At 40.6% G+C, this 24,714-nt stretch overlaps 1 protein-coding gene across 1 annotated transcript in view; it reads left to right on the top strand.

Annotated features, from left to right (window-relative positions):
• The window catches only part of si:dkey-11f4.7 (piezo-type mechanosensitive ion channel component 2), a 256,411-nt gene that overhangs the window by 159,163 nt on the left and 72,534 nt on the right, over positions 1–24,714 (top strand). Inside the window, 3 exon segments of the mRNA XM_059561374.1 lie at positions 1,797–1,886; positions 1,998–2,095; positions 2,317–2,426. Of these exon segments, the coding sequence (XP_059417357.1) occupies positions 1,797–1,886; positions 1,998–2,095; positions 2,317–2,426 (298 nt within the window).

Raw genomic sequence — 24,714 nt, 5'->3', positions numbered from 1 at the left:
ATGAGAGAGACAAAAAAGAGACAGTTCACTGCTCTAAGCACAGCTCCATACCAGTTTATCACTGTGTTGTAGCCACTGCTAAAGAGGCAGAGAGCCAAATAGGAAAATACTGTCCTCCACATCTTGCACTTGAATTTCTGCAAAGAATTTTCACAGTCCTTGCATTTCCTGTCTGTCACTATCCAACCCCGAGGTGTGTGCCCCCCCGAATGACTTTCTTGACTAAAACCTGACAAAGGAGACTGAGTAGTCGTCACATGAAAGAGGGACCCATGCCTTGCTGCTCAAACCTGGGTGGAACCAAAGAAATGTCCTCAAGCCTTAAATTTATGGGGATATATACAATTTGAAAGATATGAGAAATTGAGAGATATGAAAGTTCAGCTGACCATTCTCAAGGGCAAGAACGATGATAATGCAGATGGTATTCTTCACCCTAAATCAGTCCCGTCTGATGAGAGCACACGAGGAGAACTCACCCACCCCTGTACAAGTTAACATGACTCTGTTGGAAGTTGTCAATCGCTTGGCAGGAAAAGGGGCTGATAGAGATCTTTATGATCCACCAGTGAGACAGTTTATCCTAGCCTGTGTGGAGGTTTTGGGATAAACTGCCTGTCAAAGGCTTTTTGAAACTGGATGTTCAGAAAATAGTGGATTTAGGGATGCAGATCCTTTGCCCATGAAACTTAACTACATCTAGGCTGTAGAATAGCTGTCACCTCAATGTGAGCCTCGCTGTGGGAAGAACAGAGTACTTAGCTGCATCTATTTTTCAAAAGATTTGCAAGTCTTCTACATTGGCCCGTCATACTTTGAACACAGTGGGCCTCATTTATGAATCCTACATATGACAGGAAATTGTGCATATGGTCATTTCTACACAAAATCTGGAATTCATCATTATGGACATGAGTAGTGGCTACGCTTAAATCTCAATTCATGTATTAGCATTAACAACAAACCATGAGGATTCACGCATCGTCACATCACACACCTGCATCGCTTCTGTGAATGGAGAAAAATTAATTTATCTTAATTAACAGATTAACAAAATAAAACAAAATAATCTTTATTTTTTTCTTTGTATGTTTATTTGATTAAATCCAACTGATTGTTTTCAGCCATTCATCATCAAACTAAAATGCAGTCAACCAAATGTAAAAGCTATACTGCTCAATTTAAAAGGTCAGATGTAAGCGGGTAGTGCAGTGCCCAAACAAACATTTTTGCACGTGTCAAGGATTGTTTTACCCGGATAATAAATAATAGTTAACTGTTAATAATGTGTAGCAACCAAATGTTACATGGCAAAAATGGAAATATATGGATTCTTGTCAAATGAGAGGGGTTCATGAGCCCAGTGCTGTTTCATTTTTGATAAAATGTGCTGTTTCATTTTAGCTTGATGTTTGTAGTATGCTGTTTAAAATGAATGCCATTAAAGCCTTATTTAATTTTATTTTTATTTTATAGTTTAATATATAATTTTATAGCTACATATTTTTCATTTTTCTCTGAGTATTGTTAAATTTAAATAATTTGTTGTGGAGTGAAGGGAACTAAATAGGCTATATAGGGTTTATGATGAAAAAAGAAGAGACTAAATGTAGTTAAAAGAACAAAATCTTAACCAAAACCTTTCAAGAGCTCCAATCCCCCAATAAGAGCTTTTCTGTTAAACGGATATATACACCTGCAAGTCTAGATGTGTCAAGATGGAGCCAAAAGAAAGGAGGACCACAGCACGAGAGTTGGGGTATGATTAACTAAATCTAAATTTCTTTTTTTTTAAGAGGTGCAGAGTTGTTTGAAGCCAAAGTGAAGAAACAGGTGGCAGCAAGACTAGAAATGGAGAAAAAATCTGTTGAGATACTGAAGAAACAGTATGGAGATCTTTTCTTCTTCTGCTTCTTTTGTCATTGATAAATGCTAACGACTTATGTGCTTTAATAGTGAATATTTAGAGTTAAGCTTGTTTCATTCTTGTCCCACAGAATGGAGAAAATCAAGTCAAAACAGAAGAATGCTTCTTATCCACAGGTTACATCAGATACTGCTCATGCTGAATCTTCATATTGCCAAAAGCTAAATGGTATTCCACTTTGAACATATATTTTCATATTATTTAGTTTTTGAAATGCACATCAGTATGGACCATAAGTCGTCTTTTCACTGGTGCTTATTTAATTTTTTAGACCATAGCACAATAGCGCCAAACTTCAAAATACTATTTAATGAATATCAAAACGTGCGTGTTTGTGTTTTATGTTTGTCTGCCTGCTTTTATATGTATGTCTGCTTCTATATGTTCAGAAGGGGACTGTGGCTATGATCTGTTTGAAACTGACAGTGCTGAGGAGGAAGAAGAGGTAAAGGATAAAACCGATGACAAAACTTTTCCTAAGAAGAAAACTGCTTTTCAGGTATACACTTTGAAACATACAACATAGAAACATTCACATAAGATGCATTCATAGCTCTCGATGGTGCCGCACATGGTTGCTTCAGTGATTGGCTCTCCAGTGTTTGTACGGTTTTTGTTCGTTTTTCCTGTTTTTTGTTTAACAAACACAATCAGCTTCAACAGGGATGAACTGCTGAACACTCGGCAGAACACACCACATTATCTTTTTTTTTTTTGCCAGAATATATTTATTAAGTTTTGTGCATACACAAACACAAGATAAACAACCACAATGATCAGAAAGCCATCTCTGTACAAAGCAACGGTCTACAAATATTTATCATTTATCTTTAAAATAAAAACATAAAATACATGAGTTATACAAATCAGGTGGTTCAAATTATTATCCAGAAGTGAACTGCAGTGTCCACACATCTCAGTCATTGTCATCTATCAAATCCAAATCTTTGGCATAATAAATAAAAGTATTGAAGATATTCTCAAAAAGTCCCTGTTTGCCTTTTAGCATATATGTAATCCTCTGTTGTGGCAGAGCGGACAGCATCTGCCGTAACCATAAAGTGCCTCTTGGTCTACATGTTTTTTTCCAAAATAAAGCTATACATCTTTTGGCGTTAAGCAGACTAAGGTCTATAAAATGTACGTTCATTTTTAGTATAGTTATGTTTCTCTGGATATAAGCCCAATAAAAACAAATTTGGATCTAATATTATATGTTTGGAAATACTATTTTGAATAATGTCTCTTACTTCTTCCCAAAAGAGTGTAATTTTTGTACAATGCCACATACAGTGAACCAGTGTTCCTCTACATCATTTTACACTTTGAACACACATCAGGAATGTTTCCATTATATCAACAGAGTTCCACTGGAGTCACATATGTTCGCATTAACCATTTAAATTGAATAACTTTAAGACGAGTATTTATTGATGTTGTTTGGGCTAAAGTGCATGCATTCTGCCAGTCTTCCTCTGAAAGTTGTAATGACAAATCATCCTTCCAAGCTCTAAATCTATCATGAGAACTTTCAGGAACGTAAGACATAATCAGATTATAAAACTGAGAAATAATGCCTTTCTTTTGACAAAGATCTTTTTTGATCTTTTTTCCAAGTCTGAAGTGGTGGGTTTCGTTAATATATTGTTTTGACTTGCTCTTATAAAACTCCTCTGAGTTGGAGGTATTTAAAGAAAAGTGAAATTTATCTTGTAATTCTTGAAAGGTCATAAGTATGTCAGATTTTGGTAAATACATATCTCGAACCATTCTCATGTTCACATGGTTCTACTGTAATTCCACTAAGTTGGGGATGGGAGCGTATTGCAATTGCAAATGGTTCTATTGCTAACGTGAATAATAAAGGCGAGAGCGGGCAACCTTGTCGCCACCCGCGTTTTATTGCTATCGGTGGAGAAATATTTCTATTAGTGATTATTTCAGCAGTGGGGTTGTCATATATTATTTTGACCCATTTAATAAAATTGTTACCACATCCAAATTTTTCTAATACCCGGAATAGATATGGCCATTCAACCCTATCAAAGGCCTTTTCGGCATCCAGTGATAAAAGAGCTGTATTTGGTGCAACCTTGAATATAATGAATAATATTTAATAATCTCCGTACATTATGGAAACCCTGCCTTCCTGTGAAGAATCCGTTTTGATCTAGATTTATTACATAAGGGATAGTTTTTTGTAATCGTTTTGCTAATAATTTAGAAATGATTTTCAAATCTGAATTCAAAAGACTAATGGGTCTTAGATTTTCACATTTATCTAAAGGTTTTCCTGGCTTAGGCAGGAGAGTAATCAAGGTTGTATTTAGTGAAGGAGGAAGAAAATTTGATTGAAAGATTTCTTCAGACATGTCCAATATAGGTACCAAAAGTTTATTCTTAAATTTCGTATACAGATCTATAGGAATGCCATCAGGCCCTGTTCTTTTTCCAGATTTCATGCTATCAATGGCTTGACCAATTTCTTCTATTGTAATTTTTTAATTTAAATTAACTCTTATCATCCTCTGAAATAATGGCTATATCTATTTTATTTAGAAAGATGCTTATATCATCAAGTTTAATTGATGCTTGTGCCCTTATACAATTCTTCATAATAGCCCTTAAACGCATTATTAATTTCTATTGGATCAAACAGTGTCTGCCCATTTGATATTATTGAAGTGATTGGCGATTTTGTTTCAAGCTGTTTTATTTGCCATGCCAACAATTTGCCAGCCCTATCACCTTGTTCGTAAAATGTCTTTTTCAAGCGTAGAAGACTTGAGGCAGCTCTAAAAGCAGACTGCTTATCATATTCAGCTCTCAATAATAATAATTCTTTCTCCAATTGTGAATTACTAATATTTTCAGAATTATTTACTTTCGTTTGAAGGGCTCTTATTCTATTTTTCAAATGTAATCTAGTTTCCTGTGTCTTTTTTTATGTAGAACCTGTATAACTGATGATATGCTCTCTCAGGAAAGCCTTAAAAGCTTCCCACTTAACGCATGCAGTAGTTTGTGTAGTCTTAATTTGAATGTACTCATCTATCTGTTTATCTGAATATTTCACCAAGTCTTCATCTTGTAACCATTTATGTTGGAAATGCCATCTGGGTGGATCTCTTAATAATTTATCATCTTTGTAGACCAAACAGCATGGTGCATGATCTGAGATCACAATATTATCATAAGAGCAGTCAGAAATTTTAGATTGCAATCCTGAAGAGAAAAAATCTATTCTAGAGTATGTCTTAAAAGTACCCGAATGACAGGAATAAGCTCTAATATTCGATTTTCTCTCTCTCCATATATCTAATAAATTTAAATCTCTCATAAACCTATGGATTGTAGCCCTACAGTTGTTATGTGAATTGTCAACCCCAGTTGATCTGTCTATCTCTGGGTTTAATGTACAATTAAAGTTCCCGGCTATCATATGGAGTCCTGGGAGTGTTAAGAGAGTAAGAAATAGGTAATTATAAAAATTGCTATCATCCACATTAGGACCATAAACATTTGTTATATTTAGCATTTCTGATAACAAAGATCCTTGAAGTATTAGAAATCTTCCCCTTTTATCTTTAATAATATTTTTTATTTTAAATGGGACCGACTCATGAATAGTGTTATAACCCCTCTAGCTTGATATGTAAATGATGCCGCATACACAGTGCCCTTCCACCTCTTTCTCACCCTTATACTATCATCAATGAGATGAGTTTCTTGCAACAGTACAATTTTAGCATTCATTTCTTTCAGTTTATCATAACCTGTTTTATCTTTTGAAGATGTTGCACACCTCCATGAAAGGTGGACGTTGCAGTTCCATGAAATAAAATTAAGGCCCTGTCCACACGGACACGGGTATTTTTATAACCGTGACTTTTTTTACGCGGTTCGGCCTTTCGTCCACATGAAAACGCAGTTTCAGGGCACCGAAACTGAACATTTTTGAAAACTACGGCCAGGGTGAGCATTTTCAGAAACGCTGGTTGCAGTGTTTTCGTGTGGACAGTATAACCGGGGTTTTTGCCTTGCGACGTCAGAGTGTGCGCCGTTATCCGCTGTGTTTGACGTCAGATTGTGCGCTGCTGACTGCTTCTGATTGGCCAAGGTGACTTTACGATTTGGGTTATATCGCCGCCTGCTGGTGTGGCATGCTCTTGACAGTGCTTGATAGCATGTTTTTGCGTTTTCATGTGGACGGGATTTTTTTTTTAAACGCAGGAGGAAAAACTCCGGTTATAAAAATACCCGTGTCCATGTGGACTAGGCCTAAGATTCACTTCTTGAGACAAAACTTGCTTTGCAATATAACACTATACTTGCTTATAGGCATAACAAATTAGGATGTTAGAACAAACATCCAACACTCTGAACTAGCATAACCCACCTCTCCCCTCCCCCACTGAAGGAGGTACACAACCCCCCCCCCCCTGCTGTTGGTCTCCCGTTGTTGCTTAGACCGGTCCACACCAGTGAGGATCAGTCAAACCACTCTTTTGTTCCAACCTACTCCAATTACTACTGCTGCTGCTACACTCTAGCAAGTATTAACTTATAATTCCTGCTCACTTTGATTAACTCCCGGTTTGTTATATGATAACATCTTGTGATCACTGTTCAATAGAAGTACTCAGCCATGCTGTATAATACACTTTTGTAAACATATAGCTTCAAACTTTAGTCCAGAATAATTATGTGTCGGTCATTAAGTGAAAGAAAATAATAATAATAATAATATAATAAATAATAAATGGGCTTGTTGTGGTTATTTGTGTTGTACTTACAACAAATCACAAACCACATTAATTGGCTCTATCATCTTGTGTTCCTGTCTCTTCTTCATCTAAGTTTTCTTGAATTCTCCTGAGAAAAATGTGTGTGTGGGGTTTTAAAAGAATGAGTTTTCCCCTCATGAGTCACCAGTAGGGTCGCAGGATGAGACACTCCATGGCGAATACCTAGTTTACGTGTTGTGGCAAAAATAAATCAACTCTCATCAGCATAAGAGACAGACTCACTCTCAGGTTATAATTAAAAAGAAAGCTTTTATTCTTTGCAAAGTAGGTCAGACAGTCATACTGTAACACTGAGTTCCTGCAGATGGCGACAATAGGGGAGGGCGGTCCTACACCTTATATCCCTCTGCTGCGTCAAGTACAAAGTTGTACTTTTCCACACAACATAAAATACACTCTCTGTGGTTTGTTTCTCACACATTTAGGACTTAGGTGACCCCCTCAGGACCCCCTTTTTATCATTCATTGATCACTAAAACATTAAAATTCATTACTACTGGTTATACTTTCACTACACACTTGACATTATATTTTCTCTGGAAGCCGGGCTAAACGAATAAACACTATTATTGCATTCCTGACTTATGTTAGACACTCAGTCACCTCACAGACACAAACACAATTCAAAATCAAAAATTCACACTCAAAATAAAGCAAACTTAAGGCATATCATCACATTTATACTCTTCATCTCTGATTTTCGCATAAATGATCACTCTCTTAAATTTGTGAAAGAAGTTAGAAAACATGCTAAAGCTTTTTGTATGGGGAAAGACCCTATTTCAAGCAAGCAAACAGTATAGATTCAGATAGGCCTGAACATTAATTATTTAAAATGGAAAAAATATCATAAGTCTCATACATTTAACACATTTCCCTGTAGCTTCCACTACTGGTTGTCTCTTCATCAATTGTTTTCTCCCTACTCAAATCCATGATACTGTCTTCATTGTACACAGTCATTTGAACCATTTGATGTTAAACGCTAGACTTCACCAGTCTCTGTACTGAGCTGGATATCAACTAAAAATACATGGTAGACATAATAACAGCAAAAATCATTTAGCAGCATTATGTGTACGCTCAGGCACTTTTACGGCCATTCTCATGTGGGTAATGATATTGGTAACGTTGTCACTGTAGTCTGGAATATGAAAACAACATGATGTACCCAACTATGATGCTCATATTTGTCTTTTCACTTGTGCACAGACTACTTCGAAGCTGTTTTTCAGTCTTAACCTTGCTCTTCCCGCTGATAAGGATGCTTGATGTTTAGGCTGGATTCCGTCCTCATTGACATGTGTGTCTCCACTCCCTCCGCTCCTCTTCCTGAGATGCAGGTGGGACCTTTGAAGGCACTGTGAATCTTTCACAAATTACATGCCCTGAAGCAGAAATTGACTCATTAATTTCGCCTGTTAATTGTGGTTGGCATTGCAAGTTACGTGGTCGTATAGCTGATCTAGATGCTCCAGAATCAGCTAAAATTCAATATCCCCTCCAATAACATAAGATATTTAGGCTTTTTCATAAAGGCTTCACTCTTAAATATAATCGCAGATTTATCAGGATGTTCATCAACAGACTCAGAAATACACAAAGGAAAGCAAGCTTTTTTCTCCATTGCAGAGAGCAGAAAGTACATCAGTGTACACTTTACAGTGTACTCTGTGCATGTGTGTGGTTAGAAAATTTTCACTTCCCTGACTTGTGACCGTTGGTTGCTCGCCCTGGACCCCTCCTCTCTGCTCCATGTCTCCCTTGCCACAGTCAGCTTCTTGATTTCACCGGTTCTCCGGACATTCCCTTGCCCAATAACCATCCTTTTTGCACAGTCTGCATCTGGTACACTTGAATGTCATATGTTCATCAGTCTCGCAGATCCAACAACCCCATCTTTCAGATTTCCTTTCAGTTTCATTCGGGTATATCTTCCTCCTCGTCCTTTCCATCTTCCACTTTTCGATTGCTGGTTTCACTGCCAGCAGCCTTCTCAGTTTGTGCATGGTAGGGATGAATTTTTGGCAGAAGGTGACTAATTCGGTAGAAAATGTATCACCTGCTTCGTTAGGGCTTGGCAAGTGAGCCATCGCTTCTTTCATGTCCGTTATAGTCCACAGTCTAAAGACCATAATAGGCCCGTCAGGACCTGAAACTTTAATCATTGGAGCTGTTATACTCACATTTTCTTCTTTCGCTGTTTGTCTTGTTTGTCTTATCTCTGTCGGGGGTGCTCTGCACACTATTTCCTCTTCAATTTCTTTGTTGGGGGTTTCAGGAATGATTTCTGGGTCTTCCACTGTTTCTTGTCTCCATTCTGGATCTGGCCACGGTGCTGTTGGTCTTCTCGGCGGAGAGCAGTCGAGGTCAGGGTCCAATTTCATGGCTTTCAGCTTGACCACGGGAAAGTGTGTATAGGGTGGAGGTACATGTTTAGAAACACAAACATCAGAGCGGTTAGTATGTCTATGTGAGGCATTTACATTTTCTTCACATTCTTCAAATTTCTTTTCCTCCTTTCTACTTGCTAATTCTTTCTGCATCGCTCTTCTTTCTCTGCTTCCGCTATCCAGTAATTCACAGTTCATTCACATTTCTCACATTCCTTCACAGCTTTTAATTTCTTGACACTCTTTTCCCTCTTTTGGAAAAACCTTTGTATTTAATTAATTTCCACATATCTTGCATGCATTTTTGGTGTAATATACCGGTGTATCATATTCAACAAGCTTGCTCTGAGACTTTCCCATATTTGCTGGTTTCCTTCTCTGTGTCTATTCATTCGGCGCGCCTATGATCTGTCAGACGTCTCTAACAGATCCGACTTCCCCTGCCCAAGTTGGAGAGGCAATACCCGCACAGTCTCACTTCCCCTCTTAGAAATGTGTCAACTGCTTGCGCGTGATCTCAACTTATCGCTTCGAAATTTCTGGATCGTTTTGATCTAAATTTCTAACTCAATTTCTGATCACACCAGTTGCAGCAGTTTCAATTCCCCCCTAGAAATGTATTAACTGTGGCGCAGTGTTCTCACAGTCTGATTCCCCGGAATCCTCTTGATTGTGCTTCCAACAGAGAAGGACCCACCGCTATGGTTCATCCATTTTCTAATTTAATTCCAATTCTTATTTCTAGAAACCCAAATTTTAGAAGACTATGATCTGTCTCTTACCCGAGAGTCCTGTTGCCACCCAGGTTCTTTTCGGATTCCAGTGGTGTCCCCTCCGGGCCTTGGCAGTCGGTCCCTTTCTCCCTCAAATCTAATTGGGGTTAGGGCTGAACTTCTATTGTTCAGGATTGGCCAATCACCATCCGCTTACAGGTCCAGAAGACACATACAAAGGAATCCCACTTCTGACACCAAATTGTTGTGGCAAAAATAAATCAACTCTCATCGGCATAAGAGACAGACTCACTCTCAGGTTATATTTAAAAAGAAAGCTTTTATTCTTTGCAAAGAAGGTCAGACAGTCATACTGTAGCACTGAGTTCCTGCAGAGTGCTACAATAGGGGAGGGCTGTCCTCCACCTTATATATAAGACTTCTTGGTCTTTGTAATAAGTCTCCTTTTTCTCCTGTGCAGCGGTATAAACTGCCTGCTTAACCTTATAGTTGTGAAACCTCATTATCACGGTCCTCGGTGTGCTCTTTCCAAAGTAATAGAGGACTGTAGCCCCTCATTCTCTAACGCCTCAGGGATCCATTTCTCTATAAAGGCACATATGTCCCTACCATCTGCGCCCTCTGGCAAGTTCACAAGCTTTAGATCAGGGGTGCCCAACCCTGCTCCTGGCGATTGACTGTCCTGCAAAGTTTAGCTCCAATCCTAATCAAACACACCCGAAGCAACTAATTAGGGTCCTCAGGCTCACTTAAAAATTAAAGGCAGGTGTGTTTGATTAGGGTTGGAGCCAAACTTTGCAGGACAGTCAATCGCCAGGAGCAGGGTTGGGCACCCCTGCTTTAGATTGTTTAAATGAGATCTGGCTTCTAAATCCATAAGTTTATCTTCCATAGTTTTGTTCTTAGCTTGTAGTGTATTGACTTGGGACATGCGTTCACTGCAGTCACTAATCTCCTTTTTCACATCTTGTAGAGTTGCTGCCAGTTTATCAAGCCTAGAGGTAAACCCTGTTTCCATTGAGCCTAACTTTGCCAGTATTTGATCAGCTTTGGTGCCTGGTGGTTCATTTTCATTTTCAGTTTGCGTAGTCATGGCCTGGTTAGCCTTGGTTGCTTCGTCACGAATATTATAGTCAAATAGGCTCGATTGTCTGGTTGTCCCACCTTTCCCCTTCTGTGACTTTACCGAGCTAGGCATCATACCTCAAAATCTTCTTCTATTTCATACTATAAGTGAGCAGGAAAGCTTTTTTTACTTAGTAGCAGAGCAGCGAAAAACACATCTTCTTACATGGCTTACATAGCTGGACTCCCACCACAAGATATTTTACCACATTTCAATTATTCAGACGTTTTACTGAACATTATTGTCGGAGAAGCTGCGGCGCTGATCAAATGCTACAGGACGCGCAGAAGGGGAAAGTGAGCGGGAGCGCTTGTCAGACTCAGGAAGCACGGATTTTGAACACAGTTGCCTGGCATCCATCTGGCAAATCTCTGCTCTCTACCCAACAAAATGGATGAACTCCTTCTGCTCTTTCGGACAAATAAGGATTTCTCACACTCTGCTGTTCTGTGTTTCATGGAAACCTGGCTGAATGACGCCATACTGGACAGTGTGCTCCATCTGCCGGACTTTCAGTTGTTAAGAGTGGATTGTGACTCAGAATCAAAAGGGAAATCACACGGTGGCGGGACATGCCTTTACATCAATGAACAGTGGTGTACAGATGTAACTGTGTTAAAGAAGATGTGCTGTTCAGATCTAGAAGTGCAGTTTGTCAACTGCAAGCCATTCTCTTTGCCGCTGGAGTTTCACTCGTTCATTCTGGTGAGTGTTTACATTTCTCCTCAAGCGCACGTGAGCTCAGCTTTACAGAAACTCGCTGATCAGATCACAGAGACAGAAAACAACACCCGGACTCTGTTCTAATCATTCTTGGGGACTTTAATAAAGCCAGTCTCTCCCATGAACTGCCAAAATGCAGACAGCATGTCACATCTCCCAACAGAGACAGTAACATATGGAAGCACTGTTACACCACAATAAAGGATGCAGATCACTCTGTTCAATGAGCATCTTTGGGGCTGTCTGATCACTGTCTGGTTCATCTTATGCCAACCTACAAGCAGAAACTTAAATCCATTTGTAGTAAGGACTGTAAAGAGAGGGGATAGTGAAACAGAGCATGATTTACAAACTTGTTTTGACCTCACTGATTGGAGTGTTTTTGAAGCTGCTACCACCAATCTGGACGAACTCGCAGAGACTGTGACATCCTATATTAGTTTTTGTGAGGATATGTGCATTCCTACCAGGACTTATTTAATATTCAACAATGATAAGCCATGGTTTACAGCAAATCTCAGACATCTTCGTCAGGCCAAAGAGGATGCCTACAGAAATGGGGACAGGGTCTTGTACAATCAGGCCAGGAACACTATGAACAAAGAGATTAGAGTGGCTAAAAAGACCTACGCTAAAAAGTTGGAAGAGCAGTTTACTTCCAACGACCGACTTCAGTGTGGAGAGGACTGAGAGCCATCACTAACTACAAGACACCACCCCCCTGCACTGAGGCTAATCAATGACTTGCTAATGACCTGAATGAGTTTTATTGTAGATCTGAAACCCCCAACACCCATTCTGACCATCTCCCTACACAACTGTTAACACCTCCTGCAATCCCCTTCTCCACTCCTCCTGCTCTTCAAATCTGTGAAGATTATGTGCGCCAGGTCTTCAGGAAGATCAAAAGAAGAAAAGCACCAGGCCCAGATAAAGTGAAGTGACATACAGCCAAGTATGGTGACCCAAACTCGGAATTCGTGCTCTGCTTTTAACCCATCTAAAGTGTACACACACAGAGCAGTGAACACACAAACACACTGTGAACACACACCCGGAGCAGTGGGCAGCCATTTGTGCTGCAGCGCCCAGGGAGCAGTTGGGGGTTCGGTGCCTTGCTCAAGGGCACCTAAGTCGTGGTATTGAAGGTGGAGAGAGAACTGTACATGCACTCCCCCAACCTACAATTCCTGCCGACCCGAGACTCAAACTCACAACCTTTCGATTGCGAGTCCGACTCTCTAACCATTAGGCCACGACTTCCCACAGATGGTGTTACACCAGCCTGTCCGAAAACATGTGCTGACCAGCTGGCCCCCATCTTTTCACAGATCTTCAACAGATCTCTGGAGTTGTGTGAAGTGCCTTCCTTCTTCAAATGCCACCATCATCCCCGTTCCAAAGAAACCCAAGATAACAGGAGTTAATGACCTGTGGTTTTAATGTCTGTCGTCATGAAGTCTATTGAAAAGCTGCTTCTGGCTTATCTGAAGGACATCACTGGACCCTTACTGAACCCCCTGCAGTTTGCTTACTGAGCAAACAGGTCTGTGGATGATGCAATCAACATGGGATTGCACTTCATCCTGCAAAATCTGGACAAAACAGGGACTTATGTGAGGATCCTGTTTGTGGACTTTAGTTCGGCTTTTAACACCATCATCCCAACAGCCCTCCAGACCAAACTGACCCAGCTCTCCGTTCCTAGCTCTATATGTCAGGGGATCACCAGCTTTCTGACAGATATTTAGGCAATATTTAGTGAGACTATTGAGAGGGAAATTCATGTCAAACAGCTGCTCCAACAAAACTGGTCCCCCTCAGGGATGTGTTCTCTCCCCACTGCTCTTCTCACTGTACACCAACGACTGCACCTCTAAAAGACCCTTCTGTCAAGCTCCTAAAGTTTGCAGATGACACTACAGTCATCTACCCCATCCAGGACGGTAACATAGTCATGAAAATAAAGAAAACTCTTTGAATGAGAAGGTGTGTCCAAACTTTTGGTCTGTACTGTATATATATAAGTTGTTAATTCTTCCAGCTTTCATAGAGTGTCCCAACAATGAAGGAAGCCACGAAAATGAGATACTTTAAAAGTGTAGTTTATTAAAAAAAAAAATATATATATATATATTACACATTTGGCCTTAAAATGTAAAACTTACTAATATAAAAGTAAAAACAAAAGTTGTAAAAAAATGGTAAATGAGAGTAAATTTCTAAAATGTAAACAAAATACTACTATAAACATAATTTGTAACACAATTACAGTTTTCCCCCCCAGAAAGACTAAGGGCCCTATCATACACCCGGAGCAATGTGACGCAAGGCATTTCAGTCCCGCAGTGTTCGCATTTTCCCATCCAGCGCCACGTCCTTTAATGCAAGAATGCACTTGCGCCCATTTGTGCAACCATGGGCGAGCTGGTCTAAAAAGGAGGTGTGTTCAGGCACATTGCTGGCGCATTGCTATTTTAAGGTGCTGAAAATAGACTGCGCCATAAACCAACTCAAATCTGGTCTAAAGTCAATGGTGCAATATTGTTTTGTTAATTAGAGAGCGCATTGGTAGAAAATGCTCCTCTGGGCGGGTCCAAAGTGCGAGTTGACTTTGCTTATTACACACAGGGATGTGGATTACAGTGTAAAATAATATTATTGTGTAGGCTACATAAATATAAAAATGTAATGATGGATAGTCATTGCATGTATTAAAACTAGGCTACCTATTTGCAATTCAGCCTATTACTACTTATAATGATGAATGAAATTCTACTTCATCCCACGCCTTCTTCACCTCGGGAAGCTTTGGTGGATTCCTGCTTGTCCCGTAGATGATCGCCTTGCGCGCTTTAACTTTGCGCACAAGCAGATCGGTTTCTTCTCTTGAAAGGCATTCAGCTTTTCCGCCAACAAATTCAGCCATGTAAATAGCGTTCTGCCATGGCACGAGCACATCTCACTCTTAAAGAGACCACAGAACGGAAAGGAGCTGGACACCTAGGAGTAGTAACCTCCTCAACTGTAAAGGGAGAGCCACAAAACTGCAAAACAAAGTCAATAAACTGTCCCAGGGTCCAGCTAGGGTTTTCCTCTGGTAGGTTTAAGCTTATATTAGCATCAAGACCACTCCAGAAACAATCCTTTACCAAATCCTCATCCCCGGGCGTAAGGTGGCTATACTGAAGGAATTCCTCCACATAAAGCTAAATGGGTTGGCCATCTTGAAAAATGGAGCAAAGCACACTTACAGGGTCGAATGAACCTTTAACTGGCTCCATACCTGGCCTGGTGCTCAATAAAGCTGCTGGATCCTGGTTTGGCGAAGTCTTCTGTAACGTGGAGCCAGAGACATTCGAATCCATATGCAGAACTTTAATTATAAGAATGGTCAGACAGGCAGTAATCCAGAACGGCATTAGGTAAGTCAGAGATATCCAGAATCGGTAACAATAACAAGCAGAGATCGGTGCAGGCAGCAGAGAATCACAGTCAGTATAACAATCCAAAGGTCAGACATGGAAGGAACAAACACAGGGAAACCGCTCAGAAATGTAAGACAGGCTAAACAAGACTTCTCAGTGAGATGGCGTGAGTGTGCTGCTTATATGGGTGTGTGTGTATTAGCTGCAGGTGTGCAATCAGTCTCAGGTATGAGGCAGGATGGGAATTGGAGTTCTGTATGAGCTCTGAGTGGAGTGCCCATGAACTTCAGTAGAGGGCACTCAACTCAGAGCTCATTTAGCTGACAATCATGACAAGAGGTACATTAAATGTGCAAAATGTAGACATAAAAATATACAACTAGCAAGTACACAGAATTTGTAAAACTTTCAGTTGTATTTTTTATTTGCCTGGAAGACTAGTCTGTCCACTGTGTCTGGCTTTAATAGGTAGATTAAATGTGCAAAATGTAAACAAAAATATACAACTTCTAGCTAGTGCACACAATTTGTAAAACTATTACAGGTTTTTTGCCAGAAAGACTAGTCTGTCCACTGTGTCTGGCTTTTAGAGGTAGATTAAATGTGAAAAACGTAAACAAAAATATTAAACTTCTAGCTAGCTAGGACACTATATTACTACCTGCGCTAAAAGCACGCTCTGAGGGTGAGCTGGTGGCAAGAATACACAGGTAACGTTTTGCCTCAACGTTTGAATAGCCTGCTGTTCTGTGAGATCAGATGTTGCAGCAGACTTAGTGTAGGACTTCTTGAAAAAGCTGCCCAGTGTCATCTTCTCCAATTTGGCTGGTGTAGCAGTAGCACCATCACCTTTGCACTCCCAGTGCAATGGATGGGAATGCAGGAATAGCTTGCGATGTGCTCTGACATTCATCTAGCATCTGAGCCAGAGCTCTGGATTTCACAGCTTCAACCTTGTCATCTTTGATGTAGTGTGTCTTAAAACGAGGATCAACAAGGGATGTTATGCTCAGAAGCTCATCAGTATCAGCGTTGTCATATTTCTAATTCAGATAGCTGATTGTTTTAAGACCTCCTCATTGAAAAGATGCAGTACTGGTTTCAGGTACGACACACTCACATATTCTTCACCAGAAAGGGCATCAGTGAAATCAGCAAGTGGGTTTAGAGCCTTGCACACAGACTCCAGAACATCGATGTCCTGCCATGAGGGAGCCAAATGCCTTAATTTAATAATCAGCTGATAAATCTTTTGCAATGGCCTTCTCCTGTTCTAGCACTCATGCTATCATGGCATGGCGGGACCCCCACCTGGTGGGTGATTCTGTGATCAACTTGTGCTTTGGGAACTTGAGCTCCTCTTGAGTGACCACTAGTTCTCGTTTCTTTTTCCATGAGAAGGAAAAAGCACTGACCACTTTTTTGCACACACCCATGGCTCTTTGGATTCTCTGGTCTCTCACATTCCCCTCTGATGACGAAGAAAACAATATAGGCACATGTTTAGAATATTTAAAAGGCAAAGATGATTATAAAAGATACTTGTTTGTGATGATAAATTACAATGTTATGAGATTTTCAATCAGCGAGAAACTACATTTAGACCACACACACTAGAGTTGTCTTATCATACAAATCTGAGTTAAATAAAGGCTAGTTCACACTGCCCCAATAAAACTGACATTATGGCTTAAGTGTGCCATGACAACTTCAATGCCAGCAGAAACGCAACTGAATAAAAATTTAATGAATTATGAGAAGTTATCACATTATTATTGTGTAATAGATGCATTACTTACATTTTAAAATATTAACGGCATTTAACATGCTTAATATATATGCATATTTATCAAATAGTGTCAAGCAGGGTTAGACGTGCAGAAAGTATTTCCGCACTATGGTCTTCCGGAAAATATGCAGTTTGCAAGTATCTTGATTGCAGACCCCACTCATCATCAATGTAAATGAATGGTGACGGTCATATATGGCTCAGATGTCCTGCTCAACCACGGGTCCGAGGTAGTGGCAAAAAAATTCACAATCCTTAGTTTATTTTCCAGCTTTTCATGGCACTCTTCATATAGCGGCGGCAGTGCGGTTTTGGAAAAGTATTTTCTGCCAGGGAGTTCGTACCGGGAGTCAAGCACAAACTAATTTCCTAAACCCGTCTTGTTCTACTATGCTTAGGGGCATCATTTCTTTCACTAGAAAGTAAGAAACAGCCCTTGCTCCTTTTGGAACTCTTTTAATAGGGGGTAATAGCCACGAAGGACGTCAAAATTGATTTTTGCTTTGGTACAGCTCCACTGCTAGCCCTGCTTGTTGACAGAGAAGCATCGACCCACATTTTCATGCTCTCGGTGTGGTCATTTGGGTGATACTTCTTTAGGTGATGGAATAGGTTGGTTGTGTTGCCAGTCTTGGTTTTTTACAAACTGACGACATATTTTACAGATAGTTTTAATCTGCGCCTCGACACATTTCAGATAGCCAAACCACTAACATATAACAGAATTCATGCTAATATTTTTGTCCACAATTTCATCATCTTTGGATAATAACTCGAGGTTAGTTTCACTTTCGTCACCACTTCCACTTCCATTTATATTTTTCTAAAAAAAATTGTTGTTGTGTCGAGTTTGCTTTGCAAAGTGCGGTAGGAAATGAACTTTGTAACGTGATGTGATTGGCTGCTGTCGCATATTTCTGCTATGTGATTGGCTCTTGGATCAATCCATATAGAGTAAAAATGTCCAGAGCTTACCATCGTTATTGAGATAAATTTTATCACAATTCAATATGATATCGTTTATTGGCCCAGCCCTAATCAATAGCCAAAGGTACGCTGTATGGGTCAACATTATAAATTTTTCTTTTATGCCAAAAATCATTGGGATATTGGATAAAGACCATGTTCCAGGAAGATATTTTGTAAATTTCCTATTATAAATATATCAAAACGTAATTTTTGTTGAGTAATATGCATTTCTTTTCAGTTTTTATGTATTAACTTTTTAATAAAATATGAAAAACAGCTGTGGAGACAGAGAGTTTAGATATATAGCCTAGATAGCGCCGCACATGGCTGCTTCAGTGCTTGGCTCTCCAGTGTTTGTACTGTTTTTGTTCGTTTTTCCTGTATTTTGTTTAACAAACACGATCAGTTTCACCAGGGATGAACTGCTGAACATTCTGCAGAACACACCACATGATATTTTTCCGGATTTCTATTATACAGACGTTTTACTGAACATTGTTATCGGAGGAGCAGCGGCGCTGATCAAGCGCTTCAGGATGCGCAGACGGGGAAAGCGAGCAGGAGCGCTCGTCAGACTCAGGAAGCACGGATTTCGAACGCGTTGCCTAGCATCCATCTCACAAATCTCCGCTCTCTACCCAACAAAACGGACGAGCTCCTTCTGCTCTCTCGGACAAATAAGGATTTCTCTCACTCTGCTGCTCTGTGTTTCACGGAAACCTGGCTGAATGACGCCATACCGGACAGCGCGCTCCATCTGCCGGGCTTTCAGCTGTTCAGAGCGGACCACGAAGCAGAATCAACGGGGAAATCGCGCAGCGGTGGGACATGCTTTTACATCAATGAACGGTGGTGTACAGATGTAACTGTGTTAAAGAAGATGTGCTGTTCTGATCTAGAAATGCAGTTAGTCAACTGCAAGCCGTCTATTCGCCACGAGAGTTTCACTCGTTCATTCTGGTTAGTGTTTACATTCCTCCACAAGCGCATGTGAGCTCAGCTTTACAGAAACACGCTGATCAGATCACAGACACAGAACAACAACACCCGGACTCTGTTTTATTATATATTAGTTTCTGTGAGGATATATGCATTCCTACCAGGACTTATTTAACATTCAACAATGATAAGCCATGGTTTACAGTAAAACTCAGACACCTTCGTCAGGCCAAAGAGGATGCCTACAGAAATGGGGACAGGGTGTTGTACAATCAGGCCAGGAACACACTGAACAAAGAGATTAGAGCGGCTTAAAAGACCTACGCTAAAAAGTTGGAAGACCAGTTTACTTCCAACGACTCAACTTCAGTGTGGAGAGGACTGAGAGCCATAACAAACTACAAGACACCATCCCCTTGCACTGAGGCTAATCAACGACTTGCTAACGACCTGAATGAGTTTTATTGTAGATTTGAAACCCCCAACACCCACTCTGACCATCTCCCTAAACAACCATTAACACCTCCTGCAATCCCCCTCTCCATACCTCCTGCTCTTCAAATCTGTGAAGATGATGTGCGCCAGGTCTTCAAGAAAAACAAAAGAAGAAAAGCACTAGGCCCAGATGGCGTTACACCAGCCTGTCTGAAAATCTTTGCTGACCAGCTGGCCCCCATCTTTTCACAGATCTTCAACAGATCCCTGGAGTTGTGTGAAGTGCCTTCCTGCTTCAAACGCCCCACCATAATCCCCATTCCAAAGAAACCCAAGATAACAGGACTTAACGACTACAAACCTGTGGCTCTAACGTCTGTCGTCATGTCTGTCGTCGTTTGAAAAACTGGTTCTGGCTTATCTGAAGGACATCACTGGACCCTTACTGGACCCCCTGCAGTTTGCTTACCGAGCAAACAGGTCAGTGGATGATGCAATCAACATGGGGTTGCACTTCATCCTGCAACATCTGGACAAAACAGGGACTTATGTGAGGATCCTGTTTGTGGACTTTAGTTCGGCTTTCAACACCATCATCCCAACAACTCTCCAGACCAAACTGACCCAGCTCTCTGTTCCTAGCTCTATCTGTCAGTGGATCACCAGCTTTCTGATAGATAGGCAACAGTTAGTGAGACTGGGGAAATTCATGTCAAACAGCTGCTCCACCAACACTGGTGCCCCTCAGGGATGTGTTCTCTCCCCTCTGCTCTTCTCCCTGTACACCAACGACTGCACCTCTAAAGACCCCTCTATCAAGCTCCTGAAGTTTGCAGACGACACTACAGTCATCGGCCTCATCCAGGACGGTGACGAGTCTGCTTACAGACAGGAGGTTGAGCAGCTGGCTGTCTGGTGCAGTCTTAACAACCTGGAGCTGAACACGCTCAAAACAGTGGAGATGATTGTGGACTTTAGGAGAAACCCCCCTGCACTTTCCCCACTCACCATCATGAACAGCACTGTGGCTGCAGTGGAGTCATTCAGATTCCTGGGTACCACCATCTCTCAGGATCTGAAGTGGGACAATCACATTGACTCCATTGTGAAAAAAGCCCAACAAAGGTTGTACTTCCTTCGCCAGCTGAGGAAGTTTAACCTGCCACAGGAGCTGCTGAAACAGTTCTACTCAGCCGTCATTGAGTCAGTCCTGTGTACTTCAATTACTGTCTGGTTTGGTTCAGCTACAAAATCAGACATCAGAAGACTACAGAGAACTGTTCACACTGCCGAAAGGATTATTGGTTCTCCTCTGCCCACCCTTCAAGAACTGTATACATCCAGAGTGAGGAAAAGGGCTCAGAAAATCATTCTGGATCCCTCACATCAAAGTCACCCCATCTTTGAACTTTTGCCATCTGGCCGGCGCCTCAGAGCCGCAAATACCAGAAAAGCAAGGCACAAGAATAGTTTCTTCCCCCAGGCAATCTACCTCATGAACAGTTAAATGCTCCCCAATTATGCTTATAAATGTGCAATATCCTTATATTTATTTGTTAACCCTCCATCCTAGAACATTCCTGCATCTCACTCAATCCTATTCCATTATCATTTATAGCACAATTGTTTATACATTTATTTATTTGCCAATTTGTAATTCTCCGTTTTTTTTTGGTCTGTGTGTTGTTGTCTCTGTGTACTGGAAGCTTATGTCACTAAAACAAATTCCTTGTATGCGCAAGCATACTTGGCAATAAAGCTCTTTCTGATTCTGATTTCTGATTCTGATTCTGATTTATGATTTCTTATGCAGAAAAAAAGAGAGATCATATCCTGACCGATGGTAAATTAGCATGTGGAAGAGGTCTCTGTGGTGGGTCCTGCCTTAGAAGGAAGGAATGCTAAAGGCACAGAGACTAGTGGCAGAGTGAGGCTCTGTCCTTGGGAAGACACAAGATTTACAGAGAGGGAAATCGAATTGTGGAAAGTCTTCTGAATGTATTGGGTGTTGCCTGCACCGGACACAGCAATGTGAGACAATGTGAGAATAAGTCTGACCGAACTCAAGGCATGCTCTATTTATAAAATTAACAAAGAATGCTTGCAAGTCTCCAACCCTCTTCAATCCTTTTGCTTCAATGACTTGAAGGGCTCAAACAGATTTCTCCATAGGCCCACAAAGAGGTCCCAAGAGGAAATAAGGCATGGCCTTCTATAATTGAACCTCCAGGTGCCTTTAAGGAGCCAGTGATGTGTCACTAAAACAGCCACATATATTTTCAACTTGGAGTGGTATAACTTCCTCTCCAACCTTCCCTGCAGTCAGAAACTACACTGACCCAATGGCGCTGTGACGAGTGGGGCGGGGCCGAGAGCAATGGGAATGGAGCAAGGCCGGTGGAGTAATTGGAAATGAGCGACACCTGTGCCACTCACCGGTCTCGAGTACCACGGAGGAGCTCCGGAAGGATAAAGGGAGAAGTTATGACAGTGAAGGACGAGAGAGGACCAGGCCTGGATTTTACTTTGTGTTTTGGTTTAGTTTGTGCACAGCAGTCGTCCGCTTGGGTCTGTCTTGCTGTTGTGTGTTTATTTTACTATTAAAGTATTTGTTTGAATGTTTACGGGTTTCTGCCGCCTTCTTTCCCGACTTACATTGTTACAGACGCATTTCTATGGGTCCTTGCTTTGCGGACACCACCAAGAGCAGAGCCTTGGTCAGAGAGTACCACATAAGTCAGTGAAAGAATTCAATTAGGGAGCAGTTGTGTCATGATGTTTATAGAGTTGGACTTGTAACACGAAGATTGCGGGTTGGAGTCTCAAGTCCGGAAGGAATTGTCAGTAGGGGAAGTGAATGTCCAGTGCTCTTTTTCACCCTCAATACCACGACTGAGGTGAGACCAAACCCCAACTGCTCCCCAGGTGCTGCAGCATTATGGCTGCCCACTGCTCCGGGTGTGTGTTCACGTTGTGTGTGTGTTCACTTGGATTGGTTACATGCAGGGCACAAATTGATGAAAATTGGCTGTTAATTTACTCCCCCTCAGGCCATCCAAGATGGTGAAACCGCTGTCTTTGGCGATTCATACACCGCACGTTTGTGGCTGACAGACAAGACAAAATCAATACCCATGCCTCCTAGAGATAAATTGAAGTCTTATAAAGAGTAATGATTGGTCTTTGCAAGAAAATTAACATTATTTACAACATTAGTATTATTATTATTAACCCAAAGCCTGGGCAAATGACTCACAGGACTCACGGGACTTACTGTTCATGACTATCTGGAGTGCAAACTTCTTGTGTCACTTAATGACTTATGCATGACGTATACTTACAAGCTGATGACGGTATTTGTTTACAATAGAAAATGACTCATAATGTCATTAACAGAGTCTGATTAAAACATAATAATCAAACATTATAATCTTTTGTAGCCCATCTGACCCGAATCAGACAAATTAAAGAGTCGATCAGAACTGTGGTTGAAACACGAGCCGAATTCCTCAGAAAGGAAACAGGAAGTCATAAACATTCTGTGCCACAAGTCCCAAGCAAGATAACCAACCAACCAACACAGAACAGCTTTCAACATTAACACCACTAAAACAATTATTGACCATTTCAATTCGGAGAAGAGATTGTCAAATTTGGGGCAAGTAATTGAGATGCAACGCCGGACATCACATGTAAACCCATGAGAGTTATACACAATATCCTTAAACACTTCCCCCACCTAGCAGAACCAGACTGAAATTCCTGGGGGAGGGGGGGGGGGTGCTTTGAACCTCTGGTCTCCACAGAAATCTTTGTCAGATAATGGCACAGAAAACTGTCTTTTTCTACATATATATGGACCAAAATGAACTCAAAAAGACTTATAAATGAATATCAGTCCATTGCTTCACTCCATATTCATTTAAATGTAACCCACACATTTGACTATCATGTTTAATCACTTATTGTGTATGTTTTTTAATAACTATTGGATAGCTTATTCATGTTTGGTGTGTATGTTTTTGAATCTGTTAGCTTGAAAAAATCCTGACCATCAGTTATTTGTCAAATGTATCATATTATTGTTATAGGAATAATGTCCAAAATTATACCCTGCAAGAGCGGGAAAATTCGGACCCCATGCTTGATAAGATAACATATGATTTATGATACCCCCGAGCCAAGACAATATCTGATTGTATACTTAGGACACCATAAAATCTAGCTTTTAGTTTTTAGCTATGCTTCTGCTATTAGTCATGTCTGTTTTTAGCTATGCTCTTAGCTTTTAGCTTTGCTACTAGCCATGCTTTTAGTCATCACGTTTGGCGTTCTTTTAGCGCAGTTCCAGCGTGCTTCGGCCTGCCTGCTGCTACTTAGCCACGATGAGAAGAAACACCACCTAGTCTCGTCAAACTTTACTTCTGTTCTTTTCGGTTTGAGAGTTTTGTGTTATGAGTTAAGTTTTGTAACGCTGGTGTCCGAGTCTGACCTCGAGTGCCCGTTCAACTTCAACCAGCCACACAACTCTGCATCTTCAGCCAACAACCAACCACGGGCTTCCCAAGACGTCACTTCAGCGACTACTGAACTTCCAGCCAATCAGCGACATCGGGAAACCCCCTTTCGATGACAACAAAGGGAACACATTTCCATTCTCTTAAACTCATCTTTCCCTAACTTTCGATCTTCCTGCAACTTGTGAATGTGTGAGTGAGTGCGTTTATTTGTTAGATTAGTTTATATGTCTTAGATTTATCTAATAAAGCTGCATATTGAAAAGAGAAGTATCTTGTGTTTTGTGCTTACAAGTTAATGCCTTAAACTGTCGATCTTGTTACTGTGCTAATTGAAAGTGTTTTCACTATAGTTTGGATATTAATATCCAGTGCAGACTTGATGTTAAATGGCTCATTCAGTGAATCGCAGGGCGCCTCAGTGATCAGCCATGAAACAGTGATTCTATTCAAATTCCCTTTAAAATCTTAAATGATTCCCTTTGAGCTAAATTGACCTGTTTCCCTTACACTTTATTTAACCAGAAAAGACTCTCTGAGATTAAAAATCTCTTTCACAGAAGTGACCTGGCCAAAATGAGCAGCAATACGTACAATAAGTTTAATCACAGACTTACACAGTAGGAATAACTAAAAGCACTTAAAACAATTACATTTCACAGAATTATCTTCCATTTGCTTTAAAATGATCCAAAGACAGCAATTCTTGTAGCTTCAATTTCGATTGAAGGTGATTCCAGTCAGACGAGGCTGCATACACAAAAGCTTTCTTAACCAAAATCAGATCTAAGAAACGGAACACAGAGTGTAATTGTTTTGAGAACGTAGAAAATATTTCTCACAGTTTTCTGTTGGCAACATCCCAAGTCAAGTCTGTTTTTGTTTGCACAATTCGAACAACTATAATGACAACAAATAGCTTTTCC

Source organism: Carassius carassius, chromosome 11, assembly GCF_963082965.1.
Source record: "Carassius carassius chromosome 11, fCarCar2.1, whole genome shotgun sequence".
NCBI lineage: Eukaryota > Metazoa > Chordata > Actinopteri > Cypriniformes > Cyprinidae > Carassius > Carassius carassius.
This window is presented reverse-complemented; position numbering and strand designations above follow the sequence as displayed.